General features: G+C 45.5%; 1 protein-coding gene across 3 annotated transcripts in view; it reads right to left on the minus strand.

Annotated features, from left to right (window-relative positions):
* Positions 1-14,883, minus strand: part of CNBD2 (cyclic nucleotide binding domain containing 2) — a 36,067-nt gene that overhangs the window by 4,272 nt on the left and 16,912 nt on the right. For all 3 annotated transcript variants that reach the window (XM_048485505.1, XM_048485504.1, XM_048485502.1), the window contains 5 exons: positions 14,605-14,768; positions 13,169-13,325; positions 7,769-7,920; positions 4,128-4,266; positions 2,717-2,843 (listed from right to left, as the gene is read on the minus strand). In XM_048485505.1, coding sequence (XP_048341462.1) covers positions 2,717-2,843; positions 4,128-4,266; positions 7,769-7,920; positions 13,169-13,325; positions 14,605-14,768 — 739 coding nt within the window. The remainder of the gene's footprint in view (positions 1-2,716; positions 2,844-4,127; positions 4,267-7,768; positions 7,921-13,168; positions 13,326-14,604; positions 14,769-14,883) is intronic.

Below are 14,883 nucleotides of genomic sequence, written 5' to 3' on the forward strand. Positions count from 1 at the left end.
AACAGAAAGGTGAGAGTGGTTTTACAAAGTGAGGCTAGTTTGAAACAAGAACCAATCAAAGAGAAACCAACCTAATCAGAATCAAACAGGAGTTGAATTAAAATGCTCCTCTACTAATTTATGAGTACTCTTGCTTTTTAAGTCAAATTTGTGTCGATTGTTTTGCATAGGGACTGTCCTATTTGTCCACTGTAAACAGTAAAATGGCATTGCTGGTTCAGAATGGTATATATTGACATTGGAGGAGGAGCCCAAGATGCTCAGAAGTCCTTAACCTTTTTGAACCTGCGGGCAGGTTAGGAATTCTGACACAAGGTGATGGGCGCTCCCCCCCCCCTCATTGGATTGCACTCTATGTTGGCCATGGTTGTTGCTGTCTGACTTCCTTGACAAAATTAGCCTCCAGAATACCACAATCCAGTCTGTCTAACCTTGCAGAATCGGTCAATCCAAACTGAATTGTATCTGAATTGTTTGTCCCATCCAACAAGTGGCTGGTGTTACTTTTTCCATGACCAGAGGAAATTTGTCTACCCTAAGCCACGCAGAGAAGAGCCAGCTCAAAACTTTGTTTGGATATTCTAACAAACTCTTTATTTCAATATTGAATATATTAACAAACTACAACGCCCCGTTAAAAAATAAAGAAAAAATGTTAAATGTTTGAGACTCTTGTTATAGAATTTGGTTTACAATTGTTGTTATCTCAATTTTGTACATTCTTTCAGCTTATTGGTAGCAAAAAGTACTATCAAGTCACAACAGACTTATGGCGATCCCTGGTGAGGTTTTCAAACAAGAGACGTTTGGAGGTAGTTTTCCATTGCCTGCCTCCACATGGGCTGAGAGAATTCTGAGACAACTGTGACTGGCCCAAGGTCACCCAGCAGGCTTCTAAGTGAGGCGTAGTGAATCAAACCCACTTCTCCAAATTAGAGTCTGTTGTTCTTGACCTCTATGCTACACTGGCTGTAATATAAATATTAGTTATTAAACGACAAACACACTCACAATACTACATCACATCTTTCCATAGAGAGGCTTTCCAGGTGGGAGGGGGGGAAATGGGGGAGGTACTGACATTGTGCTGGAGTACAATGCCACTTCTGACAAAATAACTGGAAGTGACATCATTACATCAGTGATGCTCTAGGATTTGCTCAACATATGGCTGTTGCTTGTTTTTTTCATTGTGAATGACATTACATTCTGACACGATGCCAGCATACCCGTCCTTGCTCCCCAAATCTTCCTGTGGGGTTGGTAGCCACAGCCTTTCTGTGTGTTCCTATTTAATGGCGAATCATCGCTACTCAAAACCCTGCGAGGTGGAACTTCATGGGGTCCTATAAATCAATTGCGACTCAATGGCAACTACCTGCCTGCCAATTCATTAAGATTTTTTTCCCCAACAAGGATTTAGTTTAGTAAAATGGTGTATCTTGGGGGGAGCAGGGGAACATTTAACCCAAGCACAATTCACCTGAGTCACATGGGGGCTCATTTTGTTTTTTAAAGTGCAGGTCTGTTTAAAACAAAGTATTGTTTACATTCAGAGGGAGATATAGAGGCCTAGGAGCAGGAGAAGCCACCTGATTGGCTATGGTATCCTGCAGTCTGGTTGGCCTAGTGGAGGTTAACTCCCTGACAGATCAATTTGAGAGGCTTTTGGTCTTTAGAGTTCCTGGTGTTAAGAGTTACTGTGCCTTAACTGAGTTTTAAAACTAAACATCTCTGAGAGAGCAGTGGCAGTCATTGTGTTAAAATCTGCCTTGCTCTACTACTGACAACCCTGTGAGGTGTGAAAGCAATTATACACAGACCGAGAAAACTGGAGGAGGGGTTTATAATGGGGCCAAACTGAACAGCCAAATAGATATAAACCAGTGAGGATTATCTTTAAGTGAGGGAAGAATTCCAGAGTACCAATTAGTCTGGGATACTGGATCTTCCTTTGAATCACCTCAGTAGAGTGTTTTAAGTTTTAGTTCTAGGGGTGTCAAACTGTGAGGATACTGAGAATGTTTACCATGCCTGTTAGAACCTTGTGTGTGTGTGTGTGTGAACATGCCATTAGTCAGAACATGTTAACTTTAAGGAACTTTACCATCTCAAAAACTATATAACATCTAAACTGAATTGTAACTGGGAACTGAAACTGATAACTCTGTGCTCGAAAACCTAAATACTGAATCTGTGCTCAGCTCTAGTGTGCGCGCGTTTGTGTGTGTGTGTATCTTATTTTATTTGCCTCAACTGCACTTTGTTTTCCCAAAGGGACTCCCTATATTATTCAGATAGATACTTGCATAGACCCAGCTCATCAATTGGTTTGCAGTAGAATAGCTGGATTCAAATCCAGTAGCACCTGCACCTTAGAGACCTATCAGATTTTTGAGGTATGAGCTTTTGAAAGTCAGCTTTGCCAGATGGGTGTCTGATTAAGGGAACTTTGAATCTGGATAGCTTATACTCAAAGAATCTGGTTGGTCCCTGAGATGCTAATGGGCTCAAATCTTGCTGTAAAAATTAGGTCTTTGGCTGCTTTGCCTTCCAACCAAATGCACCATGTTACTATTTTAGAGCTGTCTCCACAGGAATCAGTACAACCAACTGTTGTCTGTGGTGAGGAAGATCACCCAGCACAATTTTGCTAAGGAAGCAAAACTAAAGTTCTGGTAAATGGTTGATACATCCAAAGTCAAATTTAACCTACCATATTTCAGTTGTTTTTTCCCCTTAGTCTGTGGCTTGCCCCTAGGAACCCGCAGTTGTTTTGTGAGCCAGTCATGATAGGATGGACAGCTGCTGAGATCGACCTGGCGTAAAACGTCACATGCCCCCTGTTCAGACAAAATGAATCAGGGCTGATATCGTAGAAACTATGCTACCAAGTTGGCCAGCAGACAGGAATGGCAAAGACATTTATTCTTGGAGGGGAGGGGGACAATATTTCTAATTAATTTTTATCCGTACATAAACACACACCAAAACAGAGAACTATTAAAAACATCAAACCGTATAACAAAACAAAACAACAAAATGGATCTTAATGTTCAACAAAATATAGACATGATATAAACTTGAGAGAGGACCTTTCATTTTACTTACTTGAGAAGTCGATACCATTCGGAGGCAAATAGGTCTGGGTGCGCAGTGTATATTAAACTGCGCACATCAGATTTTTTTTTTCTTACTTCATCTGACACAACGCTATTTTATTATTTAATTAACACCCGCTGGTATATATCAAATAAACTTACTTATTGCCTTGACTACTAACATATTAATAACATATTAACCTATTCATTTAGTTCTTCTGAACCAAGGTGGATATTGTAGAAATGTTATACCAAGTAGGCCAGCAGTCAGAAATATGGCAAAATTTATTCTTTTAGATACCATACTTGATCTTAGCCAACAGGGGCCCTTTCCCCACTTACCGTTTGCTGCGCACTATTGTCTCCAAATAGCGCGTGGTGCAGCGGCGCTCCCCACGAGTCCGGGCGGCAACAACGCAGCTGCCCCGACTCTGTTTTCTCACGTCCCCTCAGCGTGTGTCATTTCTGACGCTGAAGAAACGGCACCTTCTGACTGCCCCGCGCAGAGCAGAGCGCGGGGCAGTGGGGAACATGGCCCCGCGGCGGAAATCGCTCGCACTGAGAGTAGCGCGCCGCAAACCGTAAGTGGGGAAAGGCCCTGGGTGAGAAGCAAAACCCACTTTGCATTTAGACTATATCAAACTATCATTCTATCCTTCTCTGGTTTTAACTGGGTCGCCCAGATCCTAATCTGATACTTAACCAAGTACACCATGATAGATCTCAGAAAGATTAGTAGACAAGTCAGATATACATACAATAAAATAAAGCATGATTTTCTACAGTTTAAAAATAAGCACAAGAGCTGCTTGTTAGCTATTCAAGAACCTGTGCATTCCTTGCCCAAAATAATGTGCAGAGTTTTCCTGGTTGCCCCCCCTTGTGAGGAAGCTGAAAATACACCCTGCCCCCCAAATCCTACTTCAGTTTCAGACTGCTGGGAGAGGGGTGTCTGAAATTATCTCGCCACTTATGAAAGGGAAAACAAAGTTCACTAGCAAGTACAAATCAAAAAATGGATCTCACCTTTGTAATAAAAATTATGCTAGCGGATTCTCCAATATCACCAGTGATCACCTGCCCAAAGTGGAATTTCTCTATTCTGCAGAAATGGGCAATTTTCTCTATGGAAGAGTTAGACAACGTTTCAAAGATATCAACCTTTCTGAAAATAGAAAGAACACATAGAGACTCCTTTTGTATATTCAGTGAATCAGAACTGAAGGTATAGCAGCAGTTACAGCATTGGGGGAAGTTTGTGGGATATAATTTTTTCCCACTTGCAGAGTAACTGCTCCAGATGTTTTTCTCCCATTTGCAGTAAGGGAACTAGCCTTCCAAAATTGCCCACCATGGCAGCCAATATCCTACCCCTGGCTTCTGCCGCCGCTCATCACTCCATTGCAAGCACATGGGGAAATTGCTAGAGCTTTGTGATGCTGCTCCATCCCTCGTTTTTGCTGTCCTGAGAGTGAAGAGGCCAACTTGCAACCCTACCAGGGAACCCAGCCAAAAGGTCAGTGATGGGGGAGGCAGGCGGCGAGTAAGGAGGGGTACAGCATTCTCTGCCCATTTATCCCTTATACCCTGCCTCGACTTTCTGTACACTTAACTGAAGCAGACCAGGGCTGCATCTGCACATCACAAAGTATTACACAACAGCAAACATTCGTAATTGGAGGGGCTTGTCCAGAGGTGGGATCCAGCAGATTCTCACAGGTTCCCGAGAGTAGGTTACTAATTATTTGTGTGTGCCGAGAGGGGGTTACTAATTGGTGATTTTGCCACGTGATTTTTGCCTTAGTTATGCCCCTCCTCCACTCCTCAGCAAAAGCGCGCAGAACTTGAAGCAGTCTAGCAGGAGGTGCACCGGCGTGCGTGGCAGCCTGCGCCTGCGTGCATTCATTTCCCGCCCAAGGACCGGCGCAGCGGCTGCGTCCTTGCCACAACCTCGTCCAGCAATGCCCCGCCCCCGGAATGCCCAGCCACGCCCCCATCGTGCCCCACCCAGCCCCATTTGTGCTACGCCACTGTTTGAATGCCACCACCATGGGAACCTGTTACTAAAATTCTTGGATCCCACCACTGGGCTTGTCCACAAAGAAAACCCAACTTCTACAGCACAACAATATTGAGGGGTGTGTGGATGCAGCCCAGGTTTACAGATGGAAAAAGTAGGAAACCCGGACTGCCTTTAACCCAAACTGGATCAGAAATGATAAACCTTTCTTGTATCGATAGTAATGTATACAAAGAATACAGTGTTTATTTCCCTAACATTAGTATCCATATTTTCTAAGTGGGCATCTTTTTGGAAGCTAAACAGCTGTCTGATATAAACATAAGCAAAAGGTCTCAACTAAAAAATAATGGAACCCAAAGCCCAGTGTTCCTTGAGATTTATTTATATATCTGTTATGATTATTTGCACCCTGCCTTACATAAACGCCTCTAGGTGACTCACAATAAAGTCAAAATAATAAAACATACCAATAACATTATAAATAAAATAGTAACAATAAAACATGACAATAACACATCATAAAATTAACCCTAATTTTCACTTCCGCACCTTGGCCCTTTCCCCACCTACTGTTTGCTGCGCCCTACTGCCCCCAAATAGCGCGTGGTCCAGCAGTGCTCCCCACGAGTCCGGGAGGCGACAATGCAGCTGCCCCGACTCTGCGCTCTAACGTCCCTTCAGCGCGCGTCATTTCTGACGCTGAAGAAACGGCACCTTCTGACTGCCTCCTGCGTGGGGCAGTGGGGAACACGACCCCGGGGCGGAAATTGCTCACGCTCAGAGTAGTGCGCTGCAAAACGTAAGTGGGGAAAGGCCCCTTCATTCCCCAGATCAGCAGCTAAAGAGGGGCTTCCAGGGAGGCTAACCAAATGCCTGAGTGGAAACAAAAGTCTTTCTAAACTTGTAAAGGATAGGCGCCCAGTAAATCTCTGAGGGGAGGCTATTCCAGAGCCTAGGGGCAATCATGGAGAAAGCCCTCCCATATGCCCCACATGCCCCTCGACAGGGGGAGGTACCACGAGGAGTTCCTCCCTTTGTGACCTCAGGCCTGGGCAGATACATACTGGTGCAGAGGTTGGGACTGCTCTTCTTGTCCCAGGCTACAGCAATCACAACAATTGTAGACTCTTGCCATGTGAACAAGCCTGCTTCAGTTCTCACTGTCGCCATGTCCTGGCCCTGTGGGCTTCTTGGCCCAGCCTGCCCCTGTGTACCAGGATCCCTCTTGGGTAGCAGCCCACCAGGAAAATTCCCAGTATGGCCAGTCTTTTTCTAAGGCACTGGGACAATGATTGCAAAATGCTAAACTGGCAACCTTGACTTCAGCAATAAGTGGCACATGTACTGATTGACCAAGGAATGTCTGCAGTGGTTCACTTTGGGGGACGGGGGGTTATGCCCCAGGTGCCATTTGTGAGGGTCACATGGGGGGCGCATTTGGCTGCCCATTCCCCCTGCGCCCCCACCCACCAGTCTCCTCCCACTTCCTGCAGCTTGCCAGACCTGCCCAGCGCTTCCCTGGCCCACTCATCCGCTGCTAGCCCGGCTCACATACCACCTGCCTGGCCTGCTGCTCATCAGTCCCACTGCTGCCCACCCATTCACCACCTGCTGGAGCGGTATGCAAAGGGGGGAGGGCGCAATTTTGAATGGGGGCACACTTTTAGTACTTGCCCTGGGCACCAATTACTGAAAGTACTGACTGTTTGAAAGGCGGAGTGAATTTCAGTACAATCCCAAAAGTATAAGGTGGAAGGATCCCTACTGAAAAATGCTGGAAGGAAGCAAATGCCATAGATCAGGAAAGTGGATTACATTTACTTTTGTATTTATTCCTCATGAAGGTGAAGCATAGGAGTGTTTCATTTTTAAAAAAATTCATTTTCTTTGTTTCACAACACTAAAATAAATCTGTTTGGAAAAGACTACACCATAACATTAAGACTTGAAAAACCTGCTTTTCTCTGCAAAGTGTTGCAAACTCTTGGGAAATTCCTGGAGATTTGGGGCAGTGGGGGGGAAGCCCAAAGAGGGTAGTTGCGGGTTAAGAAGGGCAGGGACCTCAGTGAGTTATAACACCATAGAGTCCAGCCTCCAAAGCTGCCATTTTCCTCAGGGGAAATGGTCTCTCTAGTCTCTCTAGGAAATGGTCTCTGTAGTCTGGAGATAAGTTGCAGTTCTAGGACATGGGTCTGCAACTTGCAGCACTCCAGATGTTCACGGACTACAATTCCCATCAGCCCAATTGGCCATGCTGGCAGGGGCTGATGGGATTTGTAGTCCATGAACATCTGGAGAGCTGCAGGTTGCAGACCCCTGTTCTAGGAGCCACAGGTTGCAGACCCCTGTTCTAGGAGATCTCCAGGCCCCACCTGGAAGTCGGCAACGATACCCCACCTTTTTCAGTTTTGTACCATCCATCCTGAAGAAGAGTTCTGGTGAGTTCAAAGGTTTGTGTAATGTTCTGTGTCCGTTTGGTAGGGCCTGATAAAAAGGGGTTGTGTGGCATTTGTTCTTATTCAGTACAAGGCCAGCTGCTTAATATAAACACCATTGGATGTCGTGCAGTGGTAATCCTTAGAAAATCCAGGAGTTGAACATCTGCAGCCGCAAAAGGAAGAGTCTCACAGAAGGGGGAGATTACCTCAAGTGGTTATACCGAGCCAGGAATTCTCGGTGAAGTTCCCGGTCTAGTTTATAGCCAAAAAAGTCTTTTTGATCCACAACGAGCAGTTCTGTTTCTTCCATACAGACGACAGTGGCAATTCTCTTTGCACCTTTTAGAAGGGCCACTTCCTACGAACAGGTGAAGAGAATACGTACATGCGTTAGAGCAGTCAGCCAAAATTAGAGGCCTCCAGGTAAATATTTGTCTGGTTACATACAATGGGCCAAAAAAGGGAAAGACCAACTAACCCTGGCTGCAATTAATGATGTAGATCTCATTTATAATCGTTATTAAAAAGTTCCAGTGCAATAGGTGAAAAAGTGCCAAGCACACAATTAATACACAAACAGCATATGTACAGAACAACAGCCTGTTAGTCCAGACCAGGGGTCTGCAACCTGCGGCTCTGGAGTCGCATGCAGCTCTTTCAGCCTTATATTGCGGCTCTGTGTGGCCTCGAGGTCGGAGGGTAGTGTGGGCATGTCCCTCCAGCCTTCCAGAGCAGAGCTGGAAGGAAAGGTGAGTGAAGGGGCCAAACCAGAGGCAGCTCCATCCGCGAGGGCACCGCTTTTCGCATCCCCTCCACTCACCTCTCCTTCCAGCACTGCTCTGGAGGGCTGGAGGGACATGCCCACGCTGCCCTCCGACCCCTGGAGGTCAGAGGGTAGCGTGGGCATGTCGCTCCAGAGCAGCCGTCATTCCCCCTCTGCCATCCCTGCAGCCGCCATCCCCCCTCTGCTCCATCGGGCAGAGGGGGTTTCCCTGCCTGGCGCCTCCACCTCCCAGAGCTGGAAGGAAAGGTGAGTGGAGGGGCTGAACCGGAGGTGGCTCTGTGTGGAGCCGCCTCTCCGGCTCAGTAGATCTTCAGGGCCGTGGAAAACAGGTCCAAATGGCTCTTTGGGCAGTAAAGGTTGCCGACCCCTGGTCCAGACATAACATTTCATGAACAGTTAGAACAGCGGTTCTCAACCTGTGGGTCGCGACCCCTTTGGGGGTCGGATGACCCTTTCACAGGGGTCGCCTAAGACCATCGGAAAACACATATTTCCAATGGTCTTAGGAACCAAGACACAAATAATTTTATGGTTGGGGGTCACCACAACGTGAGGAACTGTATTAAAGGGTCGCAGCATTAGGAAGGTTGAGAACCACTGAGTTAGAACCATAAAGACTGCCCACACTAGAGAATGTCCTAGGCCATAAATGCATTCAATTGGCCAAGTATGTCAAGGAGCCTGAATAATACAATCAGATGGCCCTGGAAAAATGGTCTCCTTTCTCAGTATGAAATGGGGAAAATATATATCTGTCCATCAGTAGGCATCGACAAACAACTGCTCTCACAGATTGTTGGTACTCAGAAATAATTTAAGCCGGTCTCCTGGTCAATTGGCATCCACATAACCAAAACAAGCAGAATATGTTCCACAATAAAATAACATTTTTGGTATGCCTTCCTCTGTGTACAGATAGCAACTCTTGTGGTCTTAATCCAGGGTTAAATATTGGTGTCAACTCTCATATTCCTGAAGCACTGTTAAGGTGCTAAAGCACCAAATGGCAGTAGTACCTTAGCCACTTCAGGGATATGACAGCTGACGCCAATATTTTATCAGCAGAGTTTAAAGCGGAGTCACTCTGGTAAGATGAGAAGATTTTTAGTCTTCTTGCACTCACTGCAACCTTCTAGCACACTTGGAAAAGAATACTCTCCACACAAGATGTTCTTTCCATAGGAAGGTTTTACTTTAGCAATTGGAAGGTTACACAAGTCTATTCTATTCAAGACTATAAGACTATACAGAACTCTTCAGCTAGAACAAAGTTCAACACACACAGAACTCAACTCAGACTATGTCTCTATCAGTCTCAATTTAGCATATACAATGCATTGCTTATACATCCAACTGGATACTTTTCCCCGCCCCGGCATCAGTCTCTCATTGGTCTAGACGTTACAGTTGAATTCACCAATCATGTTAAAGGTCAATTATTGCTACTTCTTGCCCCTAGACTGACTGTCTCCGGCCTTTGGGTTTGCAAACTTCTGCTAACTTGAAATGACCCTTTTGTGAACTTTTACTCTCTTTTTTCATATATCATGACATATTTCACCCAGGAATAAGACGGCAAGAGTTGCTGTCGCGGAAGATGTGCTGCTTGTTTGGATTATGCAAATGCCAACTGACCAGCTTAAATTTAAGTTTCGAACTGCTTATGAAATGTTATGTCCGAACTAATTGCCTGTTGTTCTGTATATACGTTTGTATATTATTAATTGCCTGTTGGCACTTTTTCACCCATTGGGCTGGCGCTTTCATTAAAACACTTATATTTGAAATGTGATCTATACCATTAATTGCAACCAGAGTACAGTGGTCTTTCCCTTTTGTTGTATTTTACACTATGCCCTACTTTGTATTCTAATTTCCATCAAATGGGCATCAGGTTCTTCACTTTAACAAGTCATGGAAGGCCCAATTCCCCTTTCTGGCAGTTTCCCCTTTTCTCTCTGGTTTCTTTCATTTTCCCCTTATTCCTCTGGAGGTCTCATCACCCTAAGCCCCAGTTCTTATTAGCTGAGCCCTTCAACCCCACTTCTGAGGTAGGGATGGCTTCTCAGCCCCCCACCCTTTATATACCACTCCTTTGTTCCTTTATATACCTCCTCCTTAGCTGACTGGGAGTAGAGATCATGAAAAGGTGTTCATTCAATGGTGGCTAGATCTTATTAGGACCACAGTGACTCAACCATGGACTTTTCTACCAGGCCTATAGCATTGTGACTGTGGGACAGTTTAACCAACCAACAGCACCCAAAGACCTCATCATCAGTACCTCTGCAAAATATCTTATTACATCATGTGTTTCTGTGCTGATTTCTTCCAGTCAGGGTAAATAAGGCAGGGGTCAGGTTAGTTTCTTTTCTGTCCAGGGTGGAGAGCCAGTCTGGTGGGTGGAATGTCTTCCTTGGTGGTGGAATGGTGGAAAGTGGGAAGAGATCATCTCAAGAATAGGGAGCTTCACACAACTGCATTCTTCCCAATTGGCACTCCACAAATCCAACCCTCCGAGGACATTCCACCAAGCTCTTTAAAAAAAAACTTTATCCTGCCCTTACCAAATTTTAGCCAACATGTATGCCAAGGTACGGCTGCAGTTTCAACCACAAAGGAAAAATAACTTTTTTAAAAATGGCAAATAACAAAGAGTCTCTGCAATTCAGTGCTGAGTATCTCTCTCTCTCTGGGCCTTTCCCCACTTATGATTTGCAGCACGCTACTCCCAGCGCGAGCGATTTCCGGTGCGGGGTTGTGTTCCCCACTGCCATCAGAAGGTGCTGTTCCTTCAGCGTCAGAAATGATGCACGCTGAGGGGACGTGAGAGCGCAGAGTCGGGGCAGCTGCGTTGTCGCCGCCTGGACTCGTGGGGAGCACCACTGGACCACGCGCTATTTGGGGACAGTAGCGTGCAGCAAACGGTAAGTGGGGAAAGGGCCACTCTCTCTCTCTCTCTCTCTCTCTCTCTCCCTATACAATGAGTTCATATATGCGCGCAATGTAATACCTGAGCATCTCTTTCCCATACCAGGGAAACCGAGAAGTTAATTGCAGTTATTTGACTACTGTGAGAGGATCAATTTTTATTACAAAATAGTCTTCTGGCTACACACAAATAAGAACAGGTTTGAGATTTCAGAATCTGACTATCACTCAACAACAGTGTATCTCCTCTGGCTAGTTTAATCATGAGAGTTACAGGTCGCTTCTGCACAGTCCAAATATCCTGGGTTGAGCAAGGGAAATATCCCAGTTTGGACAAGAGGTTCGCACAGTTCCCGGTCCTAAAGCAGGTTTATCCCGCGATATTTTCCTCGTCCCGGGATTTTCAAAAATCGTCAATTTGGCAATTCTTTTGAAAAATCCCACGGTGAACCCACTCCCGTGCAAACACCATGGGAGCAGAACCAGTTTAATTTTCCCACCCACCCCCTGATCTCCCCACCAGATATCATGACAGTTTTCAACTCTGCTGAGCCGCCGACTGTTGCAGCCCTTCCTTCCTGAAACGTTTCCCCAAGCACATTTTCTGCTCATGGTATCGATCGGGTGCCATTTTGCCTGGGTTAATCAGGAGTGGAGTCCCAAAATGTCCCTGGTTTTTTTCCTGTATGTGTACTGGTTGCTCGGAGCACATAGCTAGGGAGATGTGCACTTTGGACCAAATGTTAGTGGGCATATCACGGGGGAGGGGGAGTCTTTTGTTTTCCACAAAAATATGAAAACATGAGTGGTAAGTGATGTGATGCTGTGCCCCATTGTTTTTTGCTGCGACTTGCCATGTTGAGGCCTGCACTGGGTCCTATCCACAACTGGAATAAGGGGGGCTTCATTTCCCCCCACTGCTGCTCAAAAACAACAGCCAATCAGAATGTGGGACACTGGGGATGTTTGCACATGCGCGAATACGCTTGCGGTATAAATACAAAAGACCACGTCTCGTGTGAAACAAACTGGAGTATTTCCAATCTTCACTCAATTCCTTCACAGAAATGGGCAGCCATGCGAAGGGAGAAACCAGGACAAAATAGACCCGAATTGTAAGATACAGATTGTAACCCGGTATAATTGTGCCGTTCAGAAATGGTATACTTATGTTAAGCTATAGGTTCCATCAGTAAACAGAGTATAGTGTGGGCAAAATACTTTACAGGATCAACGGTTGATAATGTCATGAACAGGCATGGTTATCCAGACTCTACTCACTACCCAACTAGACTGCTGCAATGTTTCCTACATGGGTCTACCCTTGAAGAGTGTCCTCAAGCTTCAACTACAGCAAAATACAGCAACAAACAACACTGGCTTTCAGTCAGCCTCTAGGCACAATTCCAGCCACTATTGATTACTGATACAGCTATTAATGACCAGGGTGCCTGGCAGTCCACTTTCTTCCCTTTGATCCAGTCTATCAGCTATGATGGTCATCAAATGTCTGGCTATCTTCTGAAATTAACTGGTGAGCATCAAAGACAGAGTTTTGCCTCACATGGCCCTGGCACAGAAGTTTGCCCAGCACCAATTTCACTAAGTGTTAGGAGACATTTTTGTTCTCTCTGGGTTTACTTAAATTCCATGTTTGATGTTGTTATCAATTTCCTCTCCTTCATTTCAGACTATTAGATCTTCAGTTGGTTGTTTTAATGCCACAGTGAGACGTTGTTCTTTCAATTGTTTTGGAAGTAGCCTACTTTAATTGTGTTTTACCCTTCATAGTATATTATTGTTTGAATACCAGAAGCTGTCGTGAGAGGTGGGAAATTAATACATGGATTTTCTCTGTGTTTTGACACAAGCAGCTATAGATGATACTCACACCAAAAGCAGCACCTTTTGAAAGCAAGGTTGGGGATGGCAGAACAAACGCACTACCTCCATCCTCGTCGTCAGTGACAGCAACTCTACCAGCAAAGATGAAGTAGAAACTGCTCCCGTGATGTCCCTTTTTGATAATCACTCTCCTGCGTCCAAATCTGAAAAACAATAAACAGATCCCCACACAAGCGAGCAGAAATTAAAATGAAGCGTGAGGTCTCATAGGGTTGCTGTTCTCCAGGTTGAAGCTGGAAATCTCCAGGGGTTACATCTGATCTTCATGCAACAGAGATCAGCTCACTTGGAGAAAATGGCTGCTTTGGAAAGTGTAAAAACCTAGAAAACCAGTGGCACCTAACATATCAATCATCGGGAAAACAACCTGATACAAAACAGAGAGATCCTTTGAACTAGTCTGTTCAATGAATACCTAACTATGGTCGTTTCCCCACTTACCATCTGCTGCGCGCTACTCTCGCCAAGTAGCGCTGGGTCCCGCGGCACTCCCCACTACAGGGGCGGTGACAATGCAGCCGCCCCGACGCTGCCGCTCTCGCGCCCCCTCAGCGCGCGTCATTCCTGGCGCTCCTCAAAATGGCGCCTTCTGCGCGGGGTCGTGGGGAAGCCCGGGAGCGCACCAGAAATGACGCGCGCTGAGAGTAGCGCGCAGCAAAGGGTGGTCGACGGTAAGTGGGGAAACGACCTATCACTTGGAAGCTCAGGATCAGGTTTCTAGCTCATTAAAACTACACATTTTGAATCACTATACAGCAGTGATGGCGAACCTATGGCACGGGTGCCAGAGGTGGCACTCAGAGCCCTCTCTGTGGGCACACACAGAGTTCATCATGTGTGTGTGGGGGGGAAATCACCCCCCCCCCACACACACACACACATCTAGGCTGGCCTGGGCTGCTAAGCTCAATTATTAGCATTAAACCTAAGACCTAGTTTTGGGGAAGCAGTATAGGTAACCCTGTTGTGCTGTTAAACCCCACTGATTTTCATGCAAAGAACTAAAGCCCTCTAGGGGAGGGCGGTGTATAAATCAAATAAATGAATGAATGAATGAATGAATGAATGAATGAATGAATGAATGAATGAATGAATGAATAAAGCGCGATCCTTTACCTGGGAGTAAGCTCGGTTGCTGGCAGTGTGGCTTGCTTCTGAGTAAACCCTCCTAGGGTCGTGATTCACCTGTTCAAAGAGTTGCATGGTTGCTTCAAAGCAAAGCCAACAACTACCACCAAGCTTACTCCTGAGTAACGCACGCCTCCGAGCCAACCATTTTTTCTAAACTAAAACCTCAGCATTCAGGTTAAATTGCCGCGTTGGCACTTTGCGATAAATAAGTGGGTTTCGCGTTGCAGTTTGGGCACTCGGTCTCAAAAAGGTTCGCCATCACTGCTATACAGTGATTAGCGTACAACATACCTTTCAAAGCGAATCACTTTGGCCAAAAGAAACTGAAGTTTTGTACTGTATGCATGGAAACTTTCCATAGCCAGCAAGCGGTTTCTTAAATATCTTATGTCAGCCTCCGTCCTCCATTCTGGTGGCTTCTTGGTCATCTGGATTGCTTTGACAGGAAAATGATCCTGAAATGACATCAGATGATTCTTATGTTAAACAGTTGTAGTATAAAATGATATTTACTGATGCATCAACAGTACCGAGTGCAACAAAATATTGCTAAGATCTTGAGACCCACAA

Source organism: Sphaerodactylus townsendi, linkage group LG02 (assembly GCF_021028975.2).
Source record: "Sphaerodactylus townsendi isolate TG3544 linkage group LG02, MPM_Stown_v2.3, whole genome shotgun sequence".
Lineage (NCBI taxonomy): Eukaryota > Metazoa > Chordata > Lepidosauria > Squamata > Sphaerodactylidae > Sphaerodactylus > Sphaerodactylus townsendi.